This window comes from Sceloporus undulatus, chromosome 3 (genome assembly GCF_019175285.1).
Source record: "Sceloporus undulatus isolate JIND9_A2432 ecotype Alabama chromosome 3, SceUnd_v1.1, whole genome shotgun sequence".
NCBI lineage: Eukaryota > Metazoa > Chordata > Lepidosauria > Squamata > Phrynosomatidae > Sceloporus > Sceloporus undulatus.
The window spans coordinates 17,957,707-17,983,463 of NC_056524.1; the positions used below are offsets into that span (position 1 = coordinate 17,957,707).

General features: G+C 44.6%; 2 protein-coding genes across 2 annotated transcripts in view; both read left to right on the forward strand.

Moving 5' to 3' along the window:
• LOC121927174 overlaps nucleotides 1-25,757 on the forward strand; it is a 39,249-nt gene that overhangs the window by 3,226 nt on the left and 10,266 nt on the right. The gene's annotated exons all lie outside the window — the stretch shown is intronic.
• On the forward strand, nucleotides 1,823-7,175 carry FUT4 (fucosyltransferase 4). The gene has a single exon (XM_042460787.1). The coding sequence runs from the start codon at nucleotides 2,067-2,069 to the stop codon at nucleotides 3,132-3,134; it is 1,068 nt and encodes a 355-aa protein (XP_042316721.1). The 5' UTR covers nucleotides 1,823-2,066; the 3' UTR covers nucleotides 3,135-7,175.

Genomic DNA, 25,757 nt, shown 5'->3' on the forward strand with positions numbered 1-25,757 from the left:
CTCTATGGCCAACCTCTGGCAGAATTGTGCTGGAGGACCTACACCTGCCTAGAGATCTCTAGTCCCTCCGCTCAGTTTTCAGTGCCAAGGCCAGTGCTTCGAAATTGTACTTTTTTCTATTCTCTATTTTACATAAAAGATTCTTCATTTATGTAATATCCAAAGTGTTTTTACTTGTATAGCCTACCTATGACTGGAAAAGATTAAACTCTGGTGTTATACAAGATGTTATTCAGACTTGACCACCTTGGAGGATATCAACAAAAACAAGAAGGAAGTAGTTTATTTATACAGAAATTTCTTTGCATATACACCAGAGTTTAATCTTTTTCAATCTGAAACACACTGCAGAAATAATCCAGTTTGAGACCGCTTTAACTATCCTGGCTCAGTGCTAGAGAATCCTGGGAATTGTAGTTTGTTGTGGCACCAGAGCTCTGACAGAGCAGGCTAAATGTCTCACAAAACTACAGTTCCCAGAATTCCCTAGTATTGAGCCAGAGCAGTTAAAGTGGTCTCAAACTGGATTATTTCTGCAGTGTCTTTTGGACCATTGTCACCAGTTTGTTTGTTTTTTGTTTTCAGTTGAAAGAGTGGATGGTGCTGCAGGGGCTTTGTGGCTTTGGGTGGCTGAGGGTCCAAGGAGCTACGCTTCTAGGTTCTCCAGAACAACTCTGTGGTGAACTCCCAGCAGAATGGTGCTGCAGGACTTAGAGATTCCTAGAGAGAACATAGGCAGGCTCCAGGAAAAGAGATTCCTCCTCAACATTAGGAGGAACCTCCTGAGAGTAAGGGCTGTTCGACAGGGGAACACACTCCTCCCTCGGAGTGAAGTGGGGTCTCCCTCCTTGGAGGTCTTTAAGCAGAGGCTGGATGGCCATCTGTCAATGGGGATGCTTTGACGGAGAGTTCCTGCATGGCAGAAGAGGGTTGGACTGGATCAGGGCCCTTCTTGGGGTCTCTTCCAACTCTAGGATTCTGTGATTCCTCCCAGCGTCGCAGGTATAGGATTATAGCTAAAGAGTGTATGGACATAAAAGTCTTTACCCTGAATCCAAATGTAACGTTATTGTGTGGACCATGAAAGTTAAGCAGGGTCAGCCCTGGTTAGGACTTGGATGGGAGACCACCAGCGAATACCAGGTGCTAAGGCTCCTGCCTTAGAGATCTTTAAGCAGAGGCTGGATGGCCATCTCTCAATGGGGATGCTTTGATGGAGATTTCCTGCAGGGCAGAAGGGGTTGGGCTGGATCAGGGCCCTTCCTGGGGTCTCTTCCAACTCTGCGATTCTAGGATTCTAATAAGAACCGTGGAGAGTTAAAGCCAGAGATGGGGAGGCTCCGCAGACTCCGGCTCCCAGAATCCCATAGCCCTGCCAAGCCGGGTTATTGCTCCCGTGGGGATGCAGCCCTGTCCCCCGAAGTGGCAGAGCTTAGCTCCCCGCCCGGTCCAGGCTCCCTCGAGTGAGGGGGACTGAGATGGACCCAAAGCCCCGCGCAGCCCTCCCTCCCTCCCTCCTTCTCCCGGGGGAGCCATGGCCAGAGGGGCCACTCTTGGCTCCTCAGTCCCTGTCCCTCCGCTCCGGCCAAGGGCGCAGGGGAGGCAGCCTGGGTCCGGGCTCTGCCTCTCAAAGGGCCACCTGGCAGGCAGGGTCCAGGCGATGAAGCCCCAGCAAACAGCAGCCACCATCTTGGCTCCGCCAAGACGAGGGCAGGCGGGGCATGCATGGAGGGCCTGGCCCTGGGGGCTGGTCTCCGCCGGAGATGCTCCAGGAGCAGGAGGAGGCAGGGAGGGCCGGGGCGGGCGGAGCCATGGCCGGAGGGGCTGCTGGGGCCGGCTGGGCCTCTGGGGGGCATCCTCCTCCGGAGGGGCCGGGCCCGGGGAGGCGGCGCTGCTGGACACCCCAGGCCCAGCCCCAGCCCCACTGCCATGCAGCCTTCTCCCCTCCTGCTGTTGCTGCTGCTGCTGAAGCGTCCCCCCGGGCGTCCCTGGCTCTCCCCGCCCGGCGGCATCATCATCATCATCCTCTGAGGCCCCGGAGGAGGAGGAAGAGGCCCCTGGTGGGGATGGGGGCCCGGGTCCGTCGGCGGCCTCCCTGGCGCTGGCTGGCGGCGGGGCTGGGCTGCTGCACCCTGCTGGCCCTGTACGCCTCCTGCGCCCTCTCCTCCGCTTCCAGGGCCAGCCTGCCCAGCCTCCTCCGGGGCCACCTGCGGCCTCAGGAGGAAGAAGCGGAGGGCTTCCCGGTGACCGTCCTTCTCTGGTGGGAGCCCTTCGGCCGCAGCCGGCGCCTGGGGGACTGCCAGAGGCGCTTCCAGATCCCGGCCTGCCGCCTGACCACCGACCAGAGCCAGCTGCCCAGCGCCCAGGCCGTGCTCTTCCACCACCGGGACCTGGCCCTGCATGGCCCCCGCCAGCTGCCCCCGGACAGGCCTCCCTCCCAGCGCTGGGTCTGGATGAACTTCGAGTCGCCCTCCCACTCCCAGGGCCTCCAGGGCCTGAGGGGCATCTTCAACTGGACCATGTCCTACAAGCTGGACTCGGACGTCTTTGTGCCCTACGGCTACCTGCTTCCCGCCCTGGGCCCCCGGCCGGCTCTGCCCAGGAAGACCAAGCTGGTGGCCTGGGTCATCAGCAACTGGGAGGAGGACCAGGCCCGGGTGCGCTACTACCACCAGCTGAAGAAGCACCTGCCCATAGACGTCTACGGGGCCCAGGGCCTGCAGCTGGAGGGCGACAGCGTGGTCCAGACCGTCTCGCAGTACAAGTTCTACTTGGCCTTTGAGAACTCGCAGCACCCGGACTACATCACCGAGAAGCTCTGGAGGAACGCCTTCAAGTCCTGGGCCGTGCCGGTCGCCCTGGGGCCGCCCAGGTCCAACTACGAGCTCTTCATCCCCTCCGACTCCTTCATCCACGTGGAGGACTTTGCCCAGCCCTGGCAGCTGGCCCTCTACCTGAAGTTCCTGGATAAAAACAAGGCCCGGTACAGGAAGTATTTTGCCTGGAGGAAGCACTACGACGTCCAGGTCACCTCCTTCTGGGACGAACATTGCTGTCGGGTCTGCGATGTGGTCAGGGCTTCCGGGAAGCAGCCCAAGACTGTCCAGAACCTGGCCCTCTGGTTTGAGAGTTGACCTCTTGAGCTTTCATTTAGAATTGCCTTTTTGAAAATATCTACATATATGACAACGGAGCTCCTCACATCTAGACAAAGGATGGGTTTTAAAAAATAAGATAGCCATGATGGTTTATTATGAGGAAGAACCTCACAAAGTCTCTAGTCAGGTGATACTGCTATCAGGACCAACCAAAATATTGCAAAAGGGTGCTGTCTTTGAGTTCTTTGGAAGTCTTTGTAAGGCGAGGTGACACAAAACAGGAAAATGTGAACTCTTGGGGGCAATGAGGATGATGGCCTGAAATCCAAATTTACAAATTTGGATTGCTTGTGGTGAGTCCTGAATGGGCTGCTGGCTTCACTTCTCCTCTTGGCTGTTAGATTTCCATGTTCACTAAATGTGTGCAGTGCGTCCCATACGGAGCTGTACCACTTCGGATTGGAGAAGCCTGTTTTGTTTCTAAACAGCCGGTGTCTGAGGGAAAGGGTTAGACTAGAACTCTTTTCACTGTTTTTATATGCTAGGGATTTTTTAAAATGGGAAGCATTTAAAAATTAGGTTCCTCTCATCACACATCCATGAAATGTTAAAAAGAAGACTCCCACACTGATTCTGCCAAACAAGCGCACTAAACTTGCAATTCAACCTGCTTTTTCTGAGCGGGGTTGAAATCATGATTTATGGTGTTTGTGAGCATGGCTGGCCAGCTTGAGATTAGGACTTGCTGTCTCTGCTGACATTTTCTAATGCTTCCTTGTCATGGTGAGGCATGAATATATTATATGGTTTCACAAGGCACCATGGCAAAATATCAGTACAGAATTAGTCAACAGGAAATCTTTAAGGCATACTGTTTACCATAGGTATCATAAGAAAATAATTGTCCCAGTAGTGCTATTTTACAAGCCGCTATGTAGTAATTGCAGTTTTAGAATAGCAAAGTGTGCAGCCCACATAGGAAAGTACTTTGTACTGATTTGTGCCATTGATCTACCTAGATTCTGGCTCAGTATTGTTCACACACTAATAACTGGCAGCAACTTTGCAGGGTTTCAGAAAGAGGTCTTTCTTAGTCATAGCTAAATAAGAAAGGCAGTGAGCCTGGAAACTTTTGCTTTAGCACAGAGCTACAATTCATCTTGACAGAGGAGGCATTTTACATGGAGCAGAAGAAAGTTCCATCGGAAATGACTTGAAGGCACACAGCAACAAAACAGCAATCTCTAACATAGCTCTCTGTGTGTTTTTAAATGTTTCCGAAATGTTTCTTTTTAAAGCGACATCTTCCAGAATCCCCAGCTAGCATGGTCTTTCCAAGTTCTGTTCTAAATCGCTCCCTGTAGTAGGAACTTCACCATTGCTAAAACCTGATTCTTGAGAGGAGAAGTGTCCCATGTGCCTTGGATAGCAGTTCTTTCAAGCAACCCCCATTGTTCTACAGGAATTTCATCTGTCATTACCCTTAATTCTAGCAGTGCAATGGCAAGGTTTATCAGGACTGAACAGTATCCTGCATATAGGAAGAGGGAGAATTGAGCACAAGTAAAACACCATAGATTTATTCCCTGAAATCTACAGTTTAAGTGAAAAAGGATGTGAAAGCATGAAAGACCTTTATCTTAGACCTAGACAGTTGCTGCCAGTCAGTGTTGACAGTAATGAACTAGATTGATCAGGGTAAGGGAGTCTCATAGGTGCTTCTCTGTGTGCAGACTGACATTTGAGTTGCCAACACTGAGTTGAGTTGATGATCAGACATACAAAACTGTGTATGGAAATACAAAAATGTTATTCACTTTTTCCCCCCTGGGCCCTTTGCCTAAATTCAATTACTGGTCCCTACAGAATAATCCTATTGATTCAGTTGCTGTTACCTAAAGCCTATTGAACTAATAGATCTACTCTAGTTGGAACTAGCTAATGGATTTATGCCTTTGACTCACATCAGTGTAATATCAGAACTTAATTTAGCAAACTGTGTTTTCATAGAAGTATTTTACATTGCAAATGTCAAAAAGAAACCCATGTCTATGACTTTTCAGATAAGAACTGCACAGGTATCATCAAAACAAACAGCCCTGAAGAATATAAGAAGAAATGAAGCAAACACCTCCTTTAGTTGTGAGTTTGTGCATGTTTACAGGCATTTATGCAGTTTTCCTGTGGTGTCATGGGGAAAAAATTAGGCATGATTGCTTTATCAGATTTATTTATGATGGATTAGAGCTGCAGCATATGGATGTGTAACTGTTGTAAACTTCACTCATATAAGTGGGATTTATGTCTGACAGCAGCACATGTATCAGATTATGCTATAATTTATTTATTTTTTGTTAATATTAGCAGTTTGTATGATGGAGTGATAAATGAAGGACTCTGGATTAAAAAACAGTGATCAGAAGTTATATTGCAAATTACAGTTTGAAACATTATTTTTGGGGTACTCAAACTCCCATCACCAATAGAGAGAACTGACTAGTTTGGGAAGGCACTATAACTCTGGCTGAGAATTGGAAACATCCTTCCCTAAATGGCAGATCCCAGGATTCTGTATCACAGAACCCAGGCAGCTAAGGTGGAATGACAGGACTACAGTATAATGCTTTAGTGTGAATGGGACCAATGATGTGTTTTCCTTTTACAAGCAGTAGAGCTTGGCATTTTTAACAATAATGGCCATGTTGTGATTTTACACTAAACAAAGAGTAAGCAAAGAGCAGACTGTGGGCCACCTGTGTCAATCTCAAGCAAAGTGTGGGCTACTAGCTGTATGTGGCCCCAGGACTGTTTTTAGCCCCCAGGGCCTCTCAGGTCTTTTTAATAATAATAATAATAATAAAACTTTTATTTATATACCGCCCTTCCTGTTTTTGCTCCAATATGCCCAAAAGTGACCTCTAAGGGATATGGAGGGAAATTTCACCACATGGAGGGGGAGGGGGGTTAGTAACTAAAAAAAGTGGTAGGGCATTTTCACGACTTTTTAAATGAGGGGTGGGCTTTTTAGAAACAGGATGTGAAGAGGACTTCCATTCATTTCTTATTGCTTAAAAAGGATCCCAAAAATGGTGAAAATGCTTCCCATGTACCCCAAAGGACCTTTTTTTTTCCAGGACTATTTGCGGTGGAGGGTGGCCCTCTAAGTTTTGCTGCAGAAGGGCTGATATAGCCCCATAGCCTTTCACAATTAGCCATCCTTGCTCAAGGTGGGAGACTTGGGCTGCATCCACACTGCAGAAATAATCCAGTTTAACACCACTTTAACTGCCATAGCTGAGTACTCAGAGCTCTACTCTGGTGCCACAACAAACTGCCATTCCCAGAATGCCATTGCATTGAGCCATGGCAGTTAAAGTGGTGCCAAACCGGATTATTTCTGCAATGCGGATGCAGCCAAGGAGGCTCTGGAAGGTTTCATTGTGGCTGGTGTGGCCATCTAAACCCTTGAAGTTGGCCATCTCTATACTAAACAATCACTTACAGTGACATCAGTGTATGACTTGTTTGAGTTCATATGAAGCTCACCTCCTCTCTTTCTCTCAGCTGACCTGTAAGGGGGTATTTGGGGAACGTTTGCTTCCATTTTTACTTGGACATAATTTAGTGTTTCATCTACATGCTAAACTGTTGTTATTGTGACCTGTGCTTTGTGGCCTTAGTATCTGGGGAGTCAGGATTTGTACTCCAAAAAATATCTGCCCCAAGCTCTGCAGAAATTATGGCAATAATAATTCCACTGTGCTTTCTATTCAAGGTACAAGTGTTATCCAAGGAAGGTACAGCTGAAAACTGCCCATTCCCCCTTTCCCCCTAGTGTTTATGTTTTTTTCCATGGGAGCAAGAAAACCAATCAAGTCAGACATACAGTGTCTCAGTTATCTGAATCCAGTGAAACAGAAATGTTTAGGATCCCATTTTGTGAATGCACTTGCAGTGGAGGTAACTCAGGGAATTTTATACTTGCAGGGATTTTGCTCCTTGATACCAAAAGAAGAAAAATACTTTTATATTTGTAATCATATTTCTGGTAAGATGACAATAAAATAAGTGGAAAAAAGCAAATAAAGCTGTTTTCTCTTTTGTAATCCCATTTATGATAGACTTGGAAGTTTTGCATTAGGCGCAAATGTCATGTATGACAATAAATAAATACACAAGTTCCCCTCTTTTCCTTTTGTATCAAATGCAGTACTTTGTATACTGTTTTCTTGATTTTTTTAAAAAAGGTTCTTTCCTCTGTTTATGACAGCTGTGGCATGTTTTCTTAGCAGTCTGGCTTCTTAATGTATTATTTATTCAGTCACTTCTGGGTGAAGCACACCTCTCGGGTCACTACCGGATACAACAGTCAATTAGTTCCTCTTTCTTATCAAGAACAAAGCTATTTTCACTCTTGACTTTTGCACTTATGTTAATATTTTATTTGTTCTCTCTTAAACTGATAGTTTTCCCCAGTTTCCAAGCTGGTTTAGGATGACGGGAACTGTAGCCCACAGCTGGACAGCACCAAGTGAAGCACAGCTGTATTATATTAATTTTCACTCATGAAGAAGGTCTGTGCATTGAAGAAGAAAATGGTATTTCTGTTTAGAGTCTTATTACGATTTCTGATGGGGGTAGAAACAACAGCCACAGAAAAAATGTCCTAAGAGGGAAGCTACATATGGATGTAAGCATACCCTACGCCCATCTCACTGAATATGGGATTTCATATTTTCATATTTTGATATCTAGTGTCAGGTATATTTTTAAGAGGTCACAATGACTTTTGGAACACTAGAAAGTTATATGTGTGACGAGGCACATTGATCCAAAGACATATGAGAGATCCAGATGTTATTAAAATAAAAGGTCAATGGGTTTGTTGCTTACTCCATCCTCCCCCAGACTCTCCGCACTTACTCTCAATGGAGACTAAGCAGGTTGCATTGCAAAGGCAGTTAAGGACCATACCTCCACTCCATCCCAGAGGGTGTTCCTATTTACCTTGCCTGTCTGTCCAGAGATTATCTCAAACCCTATCAGTATTTTGACATGCCAAAGTTAAAGCCACCAACCAATTCAGCTCGTTTTGTCAACTCCATGGAAGACCTATGAAGATTTTGTTATACCATGGGATAGCATCAAACGCCCCTCGAGGCTATGGAATCAGATACATATATCATCCCTAGACATAGCCACCTCATGCACAGTTGCTCACAATTTGCCCATGGACCCTCTGTACACAGAAGGTCTCTCTCACTGTATTACCCTCAGATGCGGTCTGAGCCACTCCATCTTTCTGGACTTGCATATGTGTAGTTTGCACCACATGATCTTTGAGGTTGCATCTACACTGTTGAACTGTTTGACAGTTTGCAACAATCCAGTTTGAAAAACTATCATGAGAATATTCCTTTTCCTTCCCATGCAGCCTTCCCATTATCCTCCTTACCTGAGTGAAGCAAACATGTGGGGTGCACCTACACTGTAGAAATAACACAGATTGACACTACTTTAACTGCCATGACTCCCTCCTACAGAATCCTGAGATTTGTAGTATTGTGAGGCACCAGCCTTCTTTGGCAGAGAAGGCTAAAGACCTTGTAAAACTAAAAATCCCAGGATTCCATCGGATAGAGCTACAGCAATACATGTGGTGTCAAGCCGCATTATTTCTACAATGTAGATGTATCCCGGCTCATCTGCCTATATATCAGTCTTCTAGGAACTGATTACAACCTAATGACATCAAAGGGCAGGTCCCACTTTAAGATCTCTCATATATTCCACAGTGATCTCCCACTATGTTTCATAGGCCATGTTGTGAGTTTCAGGGTTTAGAGTGCTGAAGGCTTTATCATTACAGTGGTACCCCGGGATACGAAAGCACCGCCTTACGAAATTCCCGGGATACGAAAAAATCCCATAGGAAAAAACTGTTCCGGGTTACGTTTTTTTTTCGGCTTACGAAAAAATTTTTTGGTGCTTTTCGGCGCTTTTTCGCACGAAATCGCGGCTTTTAGCGCTAGCGCCTATGGCTTTTTCGGGTTGCGAAATCTTTCGGGTTACGAAGGGCTCCGCGGAACGGATTAATTTCGTAACCCGGGGTACCACTGTATAATGGTTGCTTGAGGCTTGGTGTTAAATAATTCATATCCATCACCCCCAAGCTCTTTGGGAAAAGTATGAGCGTCTAAATCTTCTCTATGTCTCCGACTGATGCAGTGACTGAGGATGGCGTCTCTCCTCTCGTGGCCTGTGTGGAGTCAGTAATGGGCTGGATGAGGGAAAACCGACTCAGTCTGAATCCAGAGAAAACGGAAGTACTTGTGATAGGTCCCCCTGGTCCAGGAATGGCGGTGGTTCCACCTGTCCTGAACGGGGTCACGCTCCCTGTGAAGGACTCCGTGCGCAGTCTGGGGGTGCTTCTTGACTCGTCGCTTCACCTTACAGCTCAGGTGAATGCGACGGTCAAGAGCACCTGTTATCAGCTTCGGCTTATTCGCCAGCTGCGCCCATACCTGGCCCAGAGGGACCTTGAAACGGTAGTACATGCTCTGGTAACCTTTCAATTGGACTTCTGCAATGCGCTCTACATGGGGCAACCCTTGTACCATACCCGGAAGCTACAGATGGTACAGAACATGGCAGCCAGACTGGTCACTGGTACTTCCAGGGCCAGTCATATTACACCTGTACTTAAAGATCTGCATTGGCTGCCCATTCGCTTCCGGGCGCAATACAAGGTGTTGGTTATAACCTATAAAGCCCTACATGGCTTGGGCCCAGGTTACCTTGAGGACCGTCTCTCCCCATACATTCCGCCCCGCACCCTCAGAACATCTGGGCAGCAACTACTGAGGGTCCCTGGGGCTAGATTAGTTTCCACAACAAGGAGATCATATTCCATCATCGCCCCGACCCTCTGGAATACGCTGCCCATTGAGCTCCGCTCGGCCACCTCCCTGGCCCAGTTCAGGAGGGAGTTGAAAACCTTCCTGTTTCGATCAGCTTTCCCCAACATAAGTTCCAGCTAGCCTCCCCCCTCTGACAGCAAGGGTAGCTGGCTGATGGGGTTTTTAGTATTGATTTTAATAGTTCTGTATTTGTATTGTTGGTTTTTGATAACCTTGTTGGATCTATGTATTGTACTGTTTTGATTGTTGTTCACCGCCCTGATCATGGGAAGGGCGGTATACAAATAAAATTTTTATTTATTTATTTATTTATTTATTAAATTATTTTATAACAGCAGCAGCAACTACCACCAAAGCTCAAATGGTTAAATTAATTTTAAACACCACCCAATTCTGTGTATACTGAGATGCTAATCCTACTGAGTCCAATAGGGACACTCCCAGGTAAACATGAGGATATGATTGCAGCCTTTGTAAAACTCACCCAAATAGCACCCACTTGGATGAAGCTCAGAAATTACTATAAGGAAGATCAAACGTTAAAAGGAATGCAAATACTGTTATCACCAAAGATCATCACCAAGGTTTATGTGACAGGGAAAAAAATACAGTCTCATACATGCCGTCAGAACTTCAAGTGGAAGAGATAAACCATTATATGTAAAGCTTTCCCTTCAGGGGGAAAAATATACTGTACTTTGCTTTTTAGGATGAGCATTTTTGCATATTTCTGCCCTGACTGACTTTTGTAAGATGCCCAGAGAACATCTGTTAGAGGTTGGTCTATGAACAGTGTATATGTATGCATGCATTAATTAAAATATTTCATGTATTTGCAAATTAATCATTATACACTTGTATCATAATAAGAGCCATGCTGGACCAGACAAAGGGCCAGTCTAGTCTGGCATTCTGGTTTTTCATTGGCAAAATAGGGGCTTTTCGGAAGCCCATAACCAGGACGAGTGCAACAGCAGCTCCTGCTCATGTTCACCAGCTATAGGTATTCGGTTTCCAGCACAGAAGTAACATATAGCTGTTGTGACTAACGGCCAAAGTCGTTTCCCACTTATGGCAAACCTATCAGTTATCAAGCTGTGGGCATTAGGAAGGTTGAAAACCACTGGCTTAGATGAAAATTGCTTTCCTGAAATATTTGTGCATTTGTTGTAGTCTTGCCTTCTAAAGCAACAGAAAACAAGCCTGGTCCATCTCCATTGTACTGTATAATCATATTTGTACAGGCAAATTCAGCAGCATATATGAATGGGACAAATTACTCATGCAAACTATACACCAAAATAATATATAACAGGACTTTAAAAACAATTTTGCTTGCGACACCAGTGATCTAGGATCAGCCCTGTGAAGGTACATAGACAAGGTAGTCAGATTTGATTCACAATGTTTGCTGCATCTAGTATATGTTTTGGATAGTACATAATACCCAATAAGTGTTTTTGAGTCTATCATTCATTGTCTGCGTTATGCATAACTATAATTAGTATAGACCAGTGTTAGAAATAAACCATATGCACATTATATTAACTGTTGCATTTGCTTTTATAGAAAGGTTTAAACACAATTTTATTTTGTTAAATTGCCTTTAATTAATGTTTAATGGTGTGCAAATTTCCCTTCTGGCTTATCTAGAAAGAAAAATTATGTAGCCTGGAAAATAACATTAAAAAAACCCAGGGACAGTTACTTAATGTGGACATGTCTGTGCTTGTAGGTTGCATCATCTCCCCATAGAGTTTGTAAATATGTTGTGTGTGGAGAGATATTAATCAGAGATGTACCACATAATCTCTGTTAAGAGTCAAGGTAATAAATAATTCTATTTCTAATGGTTGTATTGCTGAGAAATTCAACCAGAGGGAAATCTTTTTGAAAGAACTGACTTGCAAGTATTAGTTTATAAATGTAATGGTTGGGGTGCTGAACAGTAATTTTCTAACTTTGACAGCAGCAGGTACAAATGAATAAGCCAAAGAGGGATCTTGACTTGTGCCTCACACATTCAGAATAGGTTGGCATCAGATACAGTATTTGGCCATACCCAACAGCTTCATTACACCAAGAGCTTCTCACTTGAGAACAGGAGACATTTAGAGAGAGTTGCAAATGTTTTTAGAACAAGCCCTGCACCTACACATATCCAGCATTATTATTATTATTATTATTATTATTATTATTATTATTATTATTAACCTTTATTTATAAAGCGCTGTAAATTTACACAGCACTGTACATACAATCTTTTTAATTGGACGGTTCCCTGCCCTCAGGCTTACAATCTAAAATGACATGAGACAAAAGGAGAAGAGAGTGGTGGAGGGGAAGGGGATGAGGTCCAGCAGTTCCTCTCTACCTCCAAGGCCTGGACCAAGGCAGGTGGACTGGAAGGAGGGCTTGGCTTCATAATGGATGGTTAATCTTCTTCCAGGGAGGCCTGTTGGAGTTAGCCTGCCTCACTAGTAGGATAATACATATAAAATACATAGCAATACAGGAAATGATTCAATAAAACAGGCAACAAAAGAACATCAAATAGCAAGTGACAGTTATGCAATGCCTGGGAAAGCTTCTCTGAACAGGATGGTCTTCAACTCCATTTTGAAGCTGATTAAAGAAGTGATGGCTCTTGTTCGCGGGGGAAGAAGGTTCCAGGAGTGAGGGGCAGCGAGTGAAAAGGGGCGAATCTGAGATGGGGCAGAGGAAATCCTGGGCTGGGACAGCAGACCTTGACTACCAGAATGGAGGGCCCTGGTGGGAAGGTGAGGAGAAAGAAGGTCTGATAAGTAAGGAGGGGCCAGTCCATGGAGGGCTTTAAACGTCAACAGCAGGAGCTTATACTGAATGCGTAAAGGGAGGGGGAGCCAGTGAAGGGATGCCAACACAGGAGAGATATGGTCAGAGCGGTGGGCAGATGTGATAATGCATGCAGCTGAATGCTGGACAGAGATTAAAGGACGGAGGTGAGAAAGAGGAAGCCCAGCCAGGAGGACGTTACAGTAATCAAGTTGTGTGACCACTAGAGCATGGACCAGGATCTTGGCAGTAGAGGCGGAGAGAAATGGTCGGATTTTGGCAATATTGTACAAAAAGAATCTACAAGCCTTGGCTGTGGTCTGGATCTGAGGGATACACAACAGAGAAGAGTCAAAGATAAAACCAAGACTGCAGGCTTGCTGGACTGGTTGAATAGAAATGTTGTCCACAGAGACAGAAAAGGAGAGTTGAAGGGTGGGCTTAGGAGGAAAGACAAGAAGCTCCATCTTGGACATGTTGCGCTTCAAACGCCGATGGCGCATCTACTGCAAGACAGCTGTGAGACAAGACAAAACTTGCTGTTCAAGCCTTGGAGAAAGGTCAGGGGTGAAAAGTTACAACTGGGTGTCATTGGCATACAGATGGTAGGAAAAACCAAAAGAGCTAATGAGTTTACCTAAGGACAGTGTGTAGAGAGAAAACAGAAGGGGACCCAGAACAGAGCCCTGGGGTATCCCAACAGATAAGAGAACAGAGGACGAAGTTTGACCACCTGTGACCACTGCAAAAGATCGTCCTGACAAATAAGATCTAAACCAGTCAAGAACAGAGTCTGAGAACCCAAGGTCAGAATGTGTATCAACTAGAAGACAGTGATCAACGGTGTCAAAGGCTGCAGACAGATCAAGAAGGATGAGAACAGAGTAAAGGCCTCACATGCAGCTACTTAGCAGGCAAAATTTTGGCTGCCCCCTTTTATCTATATGCCAAGGTACATCTTTGTCTGCTAAAATATCTGGGGGGCTTCTGGGAAATAACAGCAAAGTAGAGCCGGGCAAGTATTAAAAGCTTGCAACCACAGGGATATTAAGGTGCAGTGCTTAGAGAAGCAGGGCAAGAAACAAGGCAAGTGTTAAAAGCTGGCAACCACATGGATGTTGTTGTTGTTGCTGTGTTCCTTCAAGTCATTTCTGGCCTATGATGACCCTAAGGCAAAATCCCATGGAGAGAGAAATCCCAGCGTTTCAAGTGGGGTTCAGGAAAGGAAGAGGCACTAGAGACCACATTACAAACATGTGGCGGCTAATGAAGTGCACCAAGGAATTCCAAAAGAAAATCAGCATGTGTTTTATAGACTATAGCAAAGTCTTTGACTGCATAGATCATGAAAGGCTGTGGAATGCCCTTAAAGACATGGGAGTGCCAATACATCTGATAGTCCTGATGAGGAATCTGTACTTAAGACAAGAGGCTAATGTCAGAACAGAACACGGAAAAATAGAATGGTTCCCAACTGACAAAGGCAAGGCTGCATACTTTCACCCTATTTGTTCAACTTGCATTTAGAACATATTATACGAAAAGCAGGCTTGAACATCGAAGAAGGAAGAGTGAAAACAGGAGGAAGGAATATCATCAATTTTTTATTTGTTTATTTATTTATTTGGTTGTATGTGCCCTTTAATTTAATTTAATTCAAACTCAAAGCAAGGTTGGGGTGAGGCAATATCAACAATCTAAGGTATATAGATAGGGTTGCCATAACCCGGTAGCCCCCGTGACAATCACAGTTTTGGGGGGCCCCTCCCGGTCCTGGTCCGGTTTGGGCCCCCACCTGTGCCTTGTTCCCGGTTTGGGGGCCCGCTCCGGCCATTGCTGCTGCCGCTAATGCGGCTGCTGTGGCACCAACCCACCTCCTCCTCCGGCTCCGCCTTTCTCCTCTTCCTCGGCGGCAGAAGCGCCGCCGCCACCGCGCCCCCACTGTGAGGGCTTGTGCGCCGCCCAGGCCTCAGCAGGGGCCAGTGGCAGCACGCGCGCCTCCCCCACTTCCCTCTGCGTGCGCGTGCCTGCCTGCCCCACTTCCCTCCACGCGCGCGCGCCTGCCCCGATTCCCTCCGCGCGCACGCGCCTGCTCCACTGTCCTCTGCACGCGCGCGCATCTGCCCCGCTTTCCTCCGCATGCGCACGCCTGCCCTGCTTCCCTCCGCGCGTACGCGCCAGCCATCATAAGAAGGAGGAGGGGGAGAGGAGGAGGAGAACGAGGAGGAGGAGGAGGAGGAGGAGGAGGAGGAGGAGGAGGAGGGAGCCAGAGGAAGGGTGCCTGAAGGCCAGGGCAGAATTGGGCCAGAGGAGGAGGAGGAGGAGGAGAAAAGCTGAGTCAGTGGCCATTAGGTCTGCCTTGGTATTTTGGGGTTTTTAAATTATATTTAAAAATATAAAATACTTATTTTATTTAATTTTTTAAATTTTTATTATTGCTTTTTATTTTTTATTTTATTAATTTTTATTATTGCTTGTTTTTGTTTTATTTTATTAATTTTTATTATTGCTTGTTTTTTATTTTATTACATTAATTTTTATTATCAAATATATACACCCCTGCCTTGTTTTTTATTTATTTTTTCATTATTTTTTATTATTAAATATATGCAAGTGCATTTTTTGTGTATTTATGGTGCTTTGAATGCTAACCAGTCTGCCTTTCTTGGCCAATTATAGTGGTGGTGGTGGTGGTGATGATGATCATGATCATGATCATGATCATGATGATCATGATATTGATATCAACAAGCCTCTGAGGCACAGCCAATGTAACTTGCTGTGATTTTTACAAACTCATGCGCAGTGAAGAAAAATCACAGTCCCTTGCCCAAGTACACACTTCTGAGAAGTAAAGTTGAACCCGAGGGCAAGTACATTTCTGCCATCTGTCTAAGAATAATGCCAAACTGTCCTCCATTTTGATCATGCCTAAAAACATGCATTTATATTAACATTTTTTTAAAAAAACCTCAATTTTACATTTGAAAATGTTGCCCTACATTTGTCCTACATTTGTCCCAGTTTGGAGGTCCTCAGTTATGGCAACCATATATATAGACAACATAATAATACTAGCAAAAAACATCACAGACCTAGAGCAACTACGAAGGAAGTTCAAGGAAGAACGTACAAAGGAAAGGTTTTTGTTTAACTTTTAAAAAAACAGAGATAATGACTGTGAACAATTTACACAACTTCAACCTAGACAATAAGGAAATAGGAATAGTAAAATAGTTCTCAAACATTGGTTAGAGTGGGGACTGCAGTCATGAAATCATAAGAAGACTAAGAATGGGAAAGGCAGCTATGAAAGAACTAGAAAAAATCCTAAAATGTAAAACTAGACAATTGAACACAACAGTTAGAATTGTACAAGCCCTTGTCTTCCCTATTACCATGTATGGATGTGAGAGGTGGACAGTTAAGAAACAAGATAGGAAGAAAATTAATTCATTTGAGATGTGGTGCTGGAAAAAAGTGCTGAGGATACCACAGACAGTCAAGAAGTCAAACAAATGGGTCTTAGAACAGATCAAAGCAGAAATCATCCTGGAAGCCAAGAAGACAAAATGTAGGCTGTTGTACTTTGGCCACATAATAGAAGGCATGATTCATTGGGGGGGAAATGCTAGGAAAGGTGGAGGGAAGCAGAAAGAGAGGGAGTTCACATGTTAGGTGGATGGACTCTGTAAAATAGGTCACGGGTATGAATTTGCAGGAACTGAGCAGAGCAGTGGAGGACAGGGAATCTTGAAGATGTATCATCTATATACATCTTCATGGGTTGAGATTGGCCTGAGGGTGAGTACTTGCCTTTGCCTCCTTCTGAGACTGAGAGCATGTGACTTGTCCTAGTTCACCCAGTGGGTTTACATGGCTGAGCCAGGAATCAAACCTGGCCTCCAGAGTCATAGTCCAACACTCAAACCAGTACACCGTGCATAATGGTAGCACCAAGTGTTGGAAATGTATGAAACAAGATGGGACATTTTCCCACCTTTGGTGGAAATGTGAAAAAGCCAAAAAATATTGGAGGAATATTCAAAAACCTATGATAGTGATATTAAATATAGATATCCCTTTTGACCCCTTGATTTTTTGTTTGTTTGTTTAATATGACTTGTAGATTAGAACAAAGAGTGAAACAAAAATACTCTCATTTAATATTATATATGGTTACTTTAGCAAGAATATTGTATGCTAAGTATTTGAACAATGCTCAAATCCCACTGGAAGATGAATGGATACTTAAATTAAGGAAAGTTAAAAGATTAGATATTTTGACAGTTGCTCTTAAAGATGGATAGATTAAAGAGGAATGGCACTGTTTGGACACATACTGCAGAATTTAAGTCGGTACAAATTGTCCAATATAAGTATAAAGGGATCAAAGAAGAGTATGTAGTACTATTAGGTTTACTGAATTTATGGTACTGTATGTATTGAAGCTTAGAGGTTTTTGCAGGAATAAACAAGAAGGGACATTCTTTAAATTAAGTAATCAGGTTAACAGAAGTTATCTTGGAAGTGAAGGAACAGTATATATGGAACATAATTTCTTATCTGAGGTGATTTATGTTACTGTTATGTTATGTGTTTTATGATATGTCTAGTACTGAGCATTAATGTTGTCATTGTTTAGATGTAGTTTTTGTTTATTTTAATATTTGTACAATAAAATTTAATTTAAAAAACAGTACATTGTGCTGGCTCTCACAGTGATATGTCAGTCATCTTGTAGCTGAAGGGATGCCATGTAGAAGTAGACCACAAGTTGAACATGAGTCAACAGTGTAATGCAGCAGCTAAAAAGGCCAATGCAATTCTAGGCTGCATTGATAGAAATACAGTGCGCCCGTGTCATATGTGGGCATGCTATATACGGTTTCCAGCATATGCTGGAAGCTGCACTGGAAAGGCTTCTCCCGCACCTTAGAAGCAACAATGGGGCATGCGCCAGGTGCATGCTGTGAGAACAAGTCCCATTGTTTCTAATGGGGCTTGAGTTTACCCAGTTTTTCCCTTATGCGGCGGGGTCTGGAACAGATCCCTCGCGTAAGGGAAGGGCCAACTGTATAGTATCTAAATCAAGAGAAGTAATAGTGTCACTCTATTCTGCTTTGGCTAAGCCTAATCTGGAATCCTGTGTCCAGTTCTGGGCACCACAATTCAAAAAGGATGTGGGCAAGCTGGAGCAAGTGCAGAGGAGGGCCACCAAAATGGTTAAGGGTCTGGAAACCATGCTTTATGAAGAGAGGCTTTAACTGCCATAGCTCAATGCTATGGAATTTTGGGAACTGTCATTTGTTTCCATAGCATTGAGCCATGGCAGTTAAAGTGGGGTCAAACTGGATTCTTTCTGTAGTGTGGATGCAGCCACATAATTGATTTTCCTCACGAACTGTCATTTGGTAATGAGGAGCTGCTCCTCTCAAGTTAGTCTACTGCCTTGGACCATGAAGACACTGTCCGATCATTGCAGTTGAAGATTTATTTGCCAGTCTAGCCAGCTTTTGTATGTTGAATCTTGTTCTTAGTCTCTAACAGAGAAAAAGGCATCTTGGGTGAGGCCACTTTGACCCTGCTTTTCATTGCAGCTTGATGGGCGATAGCCACTATGTCTGTGCTTCTGTCTGGCCATTGTTCAGCAGCAATGCCAGGAAATTGGCCAAAACCACCAGAACATCTTGAAGTTCTCTCCAGAGTTAACTGCTGCTTGCAGCATGGTCAGTGAACCAGAATACAGTGTATTTTCCCCTACATGCAAGTGGCATTGTGACAGAAGCAGCTCTTTCTGTCAAAAGTCTCATTTGTACAGTTTGAAAGGGTAGCAAGAGCTTTCCCATCTCTATGGACTCTTTCACACGGGAGGCGTCATTAAAATGTGATTAAAATGTGGTAATAACATGATTGGGGTATGCTGTCACCCAAACTGTAACAGAATGGAGATGGGGCACATCTTAATGATTTGTTACAAATCTGCAAGGCAGAAGGCAGAAAAAAATGCTTCTACAATCTGCACACCATGCCAAAGATACTTTCAAACCAATGAAGGCTAGGTCAAACAAAAAGCCTAATTTTCGTAGATATGTATACAGATAGAGTTCAGTGCTCAGCCCAAAGCCTGATCTGGCCTACTAATGCTCCTGGTCAAATTCTGGTATTCTCTCACACATACAGGTTTGTGTTGAAACATACATATTCAATGTCCATGTAAAAAAGGTAAGAGTTTCTCCATAGACAAGGTTGTCAAGTTATAGCCAACTGTAGGGGGTGATGTTCATCTCTGTTGCTAAACTGAAGAGCCAGCATTGTCAAAGACAACTCTGTGTTCATGTAGCCAGCATGACTGCATGGAACACTATTACCTTCCCACCAAAGTGGTACCTATTTATCTACTTGCACGTTTACATGCTTTCAAACTGCTAGGTTGGGACTAGTGATGGGAACCCACTCCATCATGTGGCACTTGGGCCTTGAACTGCCAATCTGCCAAACTTGCAATTGTCAGTCGGTGTTTTAACCATTGAGCCACCACATCCCAATGTCCATGTAGCCTATATAGAGGCATCACTCTGGGACCACATCCTGAGTCTGCACAGACACCTGCTTCTGCAACAGAAGGGCACACACCTTATTTGCAAGAGACCTGGTTTACCTTGCAATATGAGTGTTTTAAAGTTTAATCCTACCCCATCTCCTTACTGACAGGTAAGCATATGGAACAGCTTTTCCCAACCTGGTGCCCTCCCCGGGTATGTTTGATTATAAAACTTCAGCTAACCTGGCCAATTACCATGCTGGCAGAAAGTATCTATCAATACATCTGAAGAGGGCCGAGCCAGACCCAGGGGGGGGGGGGGGGAGTGGAGACCGGTGCATAGGGCTGCAGCTTTAGACTTGTTTGTATCTCCTGATGCAAACCATATGCAACATCTAAATCTTTCTAAAACATAGTTTTAGGCAGTGGCATTCCCACTCCGGATGTCACTCGGTGCAGGGAGCTCTGTTGGAGAGAGGTTAATGAAGGGGCAGCAGCCAAAAAGGCACTCACCCTTCTCGTTTGTCCCTTTTCACACACACACACACACACCCAGTGGGAGGAGGACCCAACCAGGTGTCACCCCATGCAGCCTGCACTCCAAAGATTCCACTACTTTTAGGTACCAGCAGGGACGTAGCTAGGATTTTAGGAAGGGGGGGGGTCCAGACTAAGTGCCATCATTATAATGGGGCTTGAGTGCGGCGGCGCAGCAGCACACACCATTCATTTTTCTAATGGAAGGGGGGTCCGGACCCCCAGACCCCCCCCCCCATTGGCTACGTCCCTGGTACCAGCTATACAATATCACCAACTGCTGGCACTACTTGCCAGCTATTGAATAGTCTGCCCTCCTTATCAGCAGACTTAACATCTATGGATTTAACCATCCATGGAGGCCAAGCTCATTTTGGTTAATGGCTGCGCATGCATGCGACTGTGCTAGAGGGTGCACAACGTGCCTCCATTAATTTTAATGAGACCTGAGCATGTGTGGATTTTAGCATATGCAGGGGTGGGTGGGTTCCAGAACAGATCCCCTACGAATACAGAGGTCCAACTGTAATTTGATTACATTTCACCTGTGACTGCCCAATACATTGAGCTGGAAAACACTGCATGCCAAATATTCAACATGGAATTTGAGTTGTACACAATTGTCAGCCAGTTTGCCTTGTATAAAAATTTATTCCATCAAAGTAGACTGCATGCCTACATCCAGATACATATGCAAGCTCTGTCCTTCTTTTGGTTAATACTGCTAACAGTTTATATACCAGAATTTAAGACCCTTCCTTTTCATTCAGGAACATCTGTTATCTTCAGATTGAGGAGGCCTTGATGGACTGTGTCCTCTGTTGCCTTTAGGTGCAGAGGCTTTTCTGGACCTTTTTTCTTCTTTTTTGAAGTACTGTCACGCAGCAGAATATGTGACTATTCCAGCTTTAAATTATCCTTCTTGTGGCCAACCTGTCAACTGCATACTTCAGCATTTCATGCTACCATTTCTAGTAAACACACAGCATAATACAAATAATCCCAGCAGTAGTTGCCACTGGGTTGCTACTTTGTGGGCATCTTGAGAATTTCATGTTTCTTTCATTGATTTCCATGACACCACCAGGTTATTCAGATGGTGAAAATAATCTGGATTGAATATTTGTTATTCACATGCATCCGAAATGCACCTGATTCAGGTGGGGGCAGGGGCTGGCAAAAAGCCCACCTAAACCAGGATAATTGGTATTGGGTTTTTCCCCAAGTTTTCCCCCAAAGATTTGCATCGTCTGCAGTGTGAATAATGATGTGAATAGACCTGGACTGAACCCTGCATGTCCGGCTGTGTCTTTTCTCTCTGGCTGGGGAGAGATTCTCATAGCTATTCAACATTTACATGAAACCGCTGGGAGAGATCATCCGGAGACACGGGGCGCGGTGTTATCAGTACGCTGATGATACCCAAATAGTCTTCTCTGTGTCTCCGACTGACGCAGTAACTAAGGACGGCATCTCTCCTCTAGATGCCTGCTTGGCATCGGTAATGGGCTGGATGAGGGAGAACAAACTCAGTGTGAATCCAGGGAAAACGGAAGTACTGGTGATAGGTTCCCCAGTTTCTGGTGGTGAGATCTGTCACCCGGTCCTGAACGGGGTCATGCTCCCCTTGAAGGACTCGGTGCGCAGCTTGGGAGTGCTTCTTGACTCGTCGCTCCAGCTAACATCTCAGGTGGATGCGACGGTCAGGAGTGCTTGTTATCAGCTTCGGCTGATACGCCAGCTGCGTCCCTACCTGAACAGGGGGGACCTTGAAACTGTTGTACATGCTTTGGTAACCTCTCGATTGGATTTCTGCAACGCGCTCTACATGGGGCAACAACCCTTGTACCAAACCCGGAAGCTACAAATGGTGCAGAATATGGCTGCTAGGTTGGTCGCTGGTAGTTCCAGGTCGGACCACATAACACCTTTTTTAAAAGATCTTCACTGGCTGCCCATTCGCTTCCGAGCTCAATACAAGGTGTTGGTTTTGACCTATAAAGCCCTAAATGGCTTGGGCCCAGGGTACTTGGAGGACCGCCTCTCCCCATATAATCCGCCCCGCACTCTTCGTACATCCGGGACAAATCTGTTGGAGGTCCCTAGGTCACATTTTGTGAGGACCTCACAGAGGGCTTTTGCCATCACTGCCCCTTCCCTTTGGAATAAGCTCCCTGTAGAGCTCTGCTCTGCCGCTTCATTGGCTTCTTTTAAGAAAAATCTAAAAACCCATTTATTTCGGTTGGCCTTCCCACCTTAGTTTAATTGTTTTTCTCTGCCCTTGTACCCTTTCTTTTTGACCTCGGACTATTTTAAATTGATTTTCCCCTTTCCTGCCCTTGATACATGTAATTTACTGATTCCTGTTCTTATCTCTTGTAGCTATGTTGTTAACTCAATATTGTTTTGTTTTATCCCGCATTGTATGTTTTTAACTTTTGTAAGCCGCCTTGATCATTTCTTATGGAAAGGCGGGGTAGAAATAAAAATAATAATAATAATAATTATTATTATTATTATTATAGCGGTTGCCAGCATCCTTGTAGAGGGTGGCGAACATGTCTGAGCAACAGAACATGGAGAGATGTGAAGAGATGCAGTTCCGCTGAAAAAATAGTGTAAACAACAAACCTGGAGTGCATGAGTTGGCTTATTTGCATCCTTGTGCTAAAAACAACATCTGAATGACCCCTACCTGGGCTTCCCATGGATTTCCACTGGCTGACCTGAGGCAAGTCATTCTCTCTCTGCTTCAGATGAAGGCAAAGGCAAACTTCCTCCAAACAAATCTTGCCAATAAAATCCTGTGATAGGTTTGCCTTAGGGTCGCTGTAATTCAGAAATGACTCGGAAGGAATACATAGTAAATGTCAAAGTTCTTCAGATGCAGGTGCCAATTCAAATCAGTTCCAAACTGATTTACATTTTTCAATGTCCTTTCATATCTTTGGTTGAAAATTTCTGGAAAATAATAATAATAATACACAAAAAATTCTTTTCTTTATAGCATTGTAGACCATTGGCTCAGAATAATTTGGTTAAGTGGGGGGAATATAGGATGTACGTCTAGCATAGGGATCCAGATAAAAAGATTACCAGTTTAAATATACTGTAATTGTGTTTCTGACAGCTAGTGATCAACAATTCTCAATACTACTGAAGGGGGTTTGTAAGACAGATGGTGATAAGATAGTTTGGAGACTGATTTGGATGTTAGTATTGATAGAACCAGTATGTAACTGTGTACAGTCCGCCCTCCATATTGACGGGCTTGCCATCCACAGATTTAACCATCTGTGGATGGTAAGCCCCTGTTTTTCTTACTGGCTATGCATGCCCAGGACCACAGTGCCATTAAGAATAATGAGACTTGAGCATGCACAGATTTTGGTATCTGCGGGGGGGGGGGGGGGGGATAAAGATACAGAGGTCTGACTGTATGTATGTAAGTATATGTTTTATATGTTTCATAAAATTTAATTTAAAAAGTCTAAATACTACTGAATTCTAACAAGACTATACAGTGTGCCGTTGCTATCTGCAGCGGATCCATTGTTCCGGATCCCCTCGCAGATAGTAAAAAACACAGTACCTTAAATCCTGTTCTTCTCAATGGGTACTCGTTCCTGCTTGTGTAACTGCACAGACGAGTGCCCATTCAGAAAGCTGGGGCTTGCCGTCCGTGGAAGCTCAAACCATGGATGCAGGGACGTAGTCAGGATTTTAAGAGGGGGGGGGGGTCCAGACTAAGTGCCACCATTATATTGAGGCTTGGGTGCGGTGGCGCAGCAGCATGCACCATTCACCAGGTGCATCCACACTGAGGAAATGGTCCAGTTTGAGACTGCTCAGTGCTGGGGAATCCTGGGAATTGTAGTCTATTGTGGCCTCAGAGCCTCTGACAGAGAAGTCTCAATGTCTCCCAAACACTAGCATTCCCAGGATTCCCTACCATTGAGTTAAAGCAGTCTCAAAGTGGGTTATTACTCTTGCAGCGTGTGAGAGAGATAGAAAGGCTAGGGACTGGATTCATTCATTAACTCACAAAAGGAGGATATCTGTGTCCAAAACACACTGCTTTGACTGCCAGGGCTCAGTGCTATGGAATCCTGGGAATTGTAGTTTATTGTGGCACCAGAGCTCTCTGACAGAGAAGGCCAAATGCCTCACAGACACCAGAATTCCAGAGCATTGAGCCCTGGCAGTCAAAGTTAGAAAAAATACACAGGGGCAAAATAAATATTAAAAATGGCCACACACCTCCTCCTCCTCCTCCTCCTCCTCCTCCTCATCCTCGCCTCAGTGCCGAAGGAAATGGTCCTCTCCCCCCTGCTGCCTTGGGGACCAAATAGAGGAGGAGCTCCAGCTCTTCCTGAGTCTGGCAACCTGAGAGTCCTGTTGCCAACAAGCCTCGAAGATAATTCCCCAAACGTTTGGCCAAAACTCACCAAATCCCCCCCCCCATATCTCACCAAATAGTCAGTCAAAATCCCTGAAAAGTCCCTGTAATGTTAATATGGCAATAAAATGTAGCCCTAATTGAATAAAAATAATAGGAACTTATTTCAACTCTCAAAATTATCATTAAAACCAACCACCAAAATCACACCAAAGGCTCTGAAAAGTACCCATTTTGGTGTGAAAGTCACCAGATTCGGGAGTCAAGGAGGAAACCGTGCAGGGAGGCCCCCTGGTGGTGAAAAACCGGGAATGTCCCGCCGGCAGGAGGGTTATGGCAACCCTAGAGGGAGGGAGAGACCCATCACTACTTGAGTCCAGAACAACCAAGTAATTTCTTTGCTCTGAAGAAGGTTGATTGAGCTGCTTTTGAAAATGGTTGCATTGTATATCACATGCCCATAGATCAGGGTGGGCAACTTTGTAAGGTTCAGGGTCCAGTTGTCTGCCCTGGGACACTGGCGGGACATGGACTGCCAAAAATGCCCCCCTTCCAAACACAGGGGTCCCTTTTTGAATTTGAAAAATTGATATTTCTCAATACTAAAGAAGTGCAGGGGGCTGCAACTAGTTTAAAAGGTGAACTGTTGCTGCTGTTGGCGTCTAAAAGAGACGAGAAAAAGGGCATTTGGGTGTCATAGGCCACAAAAACTGCCTCGGGACTACATTTGTTATTGAAACATTGGTGGGTTACTGTATCTTTAATTAAATAATTCCTGTTTCTCTTTCGACTTAAATATTTCAAATTCTTTGAAAATCAAACTAATGGAAGTGTCCAAAACACACTGCAGAAATAATCCAGTTTGAGACCGCTTTAACTTCCCTGGCTCAGACCAAGGGGGATCCTGGGACATTGTAGTTTAATTATGGCACCATTTACAGAGAAGGCTAAATAGTCTCGCAAAACTACAGTTCCCAGAATTCCCTTGCTTCCTTGCGTCACTCAGCAAACTGTCTCCTCATTGGGCTGGATGTCATCATGGCGGTCCATTACAAACGGTTAACGGTTTGGTGTTTTTCGAGGAAGCAGGAGGGATGGATGTCAGCGGAGGGCCCTCTTCATGAGTCAGGAGCTCAAGGGCAAAGTATTTGAGGCTACTGTTAAAGTTAAAAATGAATTAAATTAAAGATAATGGAAATCTGTGAGATGCAAAAATTAACCACGTTATTAAGTAATGAGACATTAGATAGATATTATGAGGTTTGGAATCCATGGAAGGAATATATAAGAAACATGAAAAGAGAATGCAAATCATTCAAGCTCTGATAGAGAAGTGTATAGAGATAAAGGAACACTAAGTGACTGAATGAGTAGAACAGAATTGGTGTAAAGATTACATCTAAGTACTATTATCATTACTTATAGATCTAATGGGCAATAGTTAA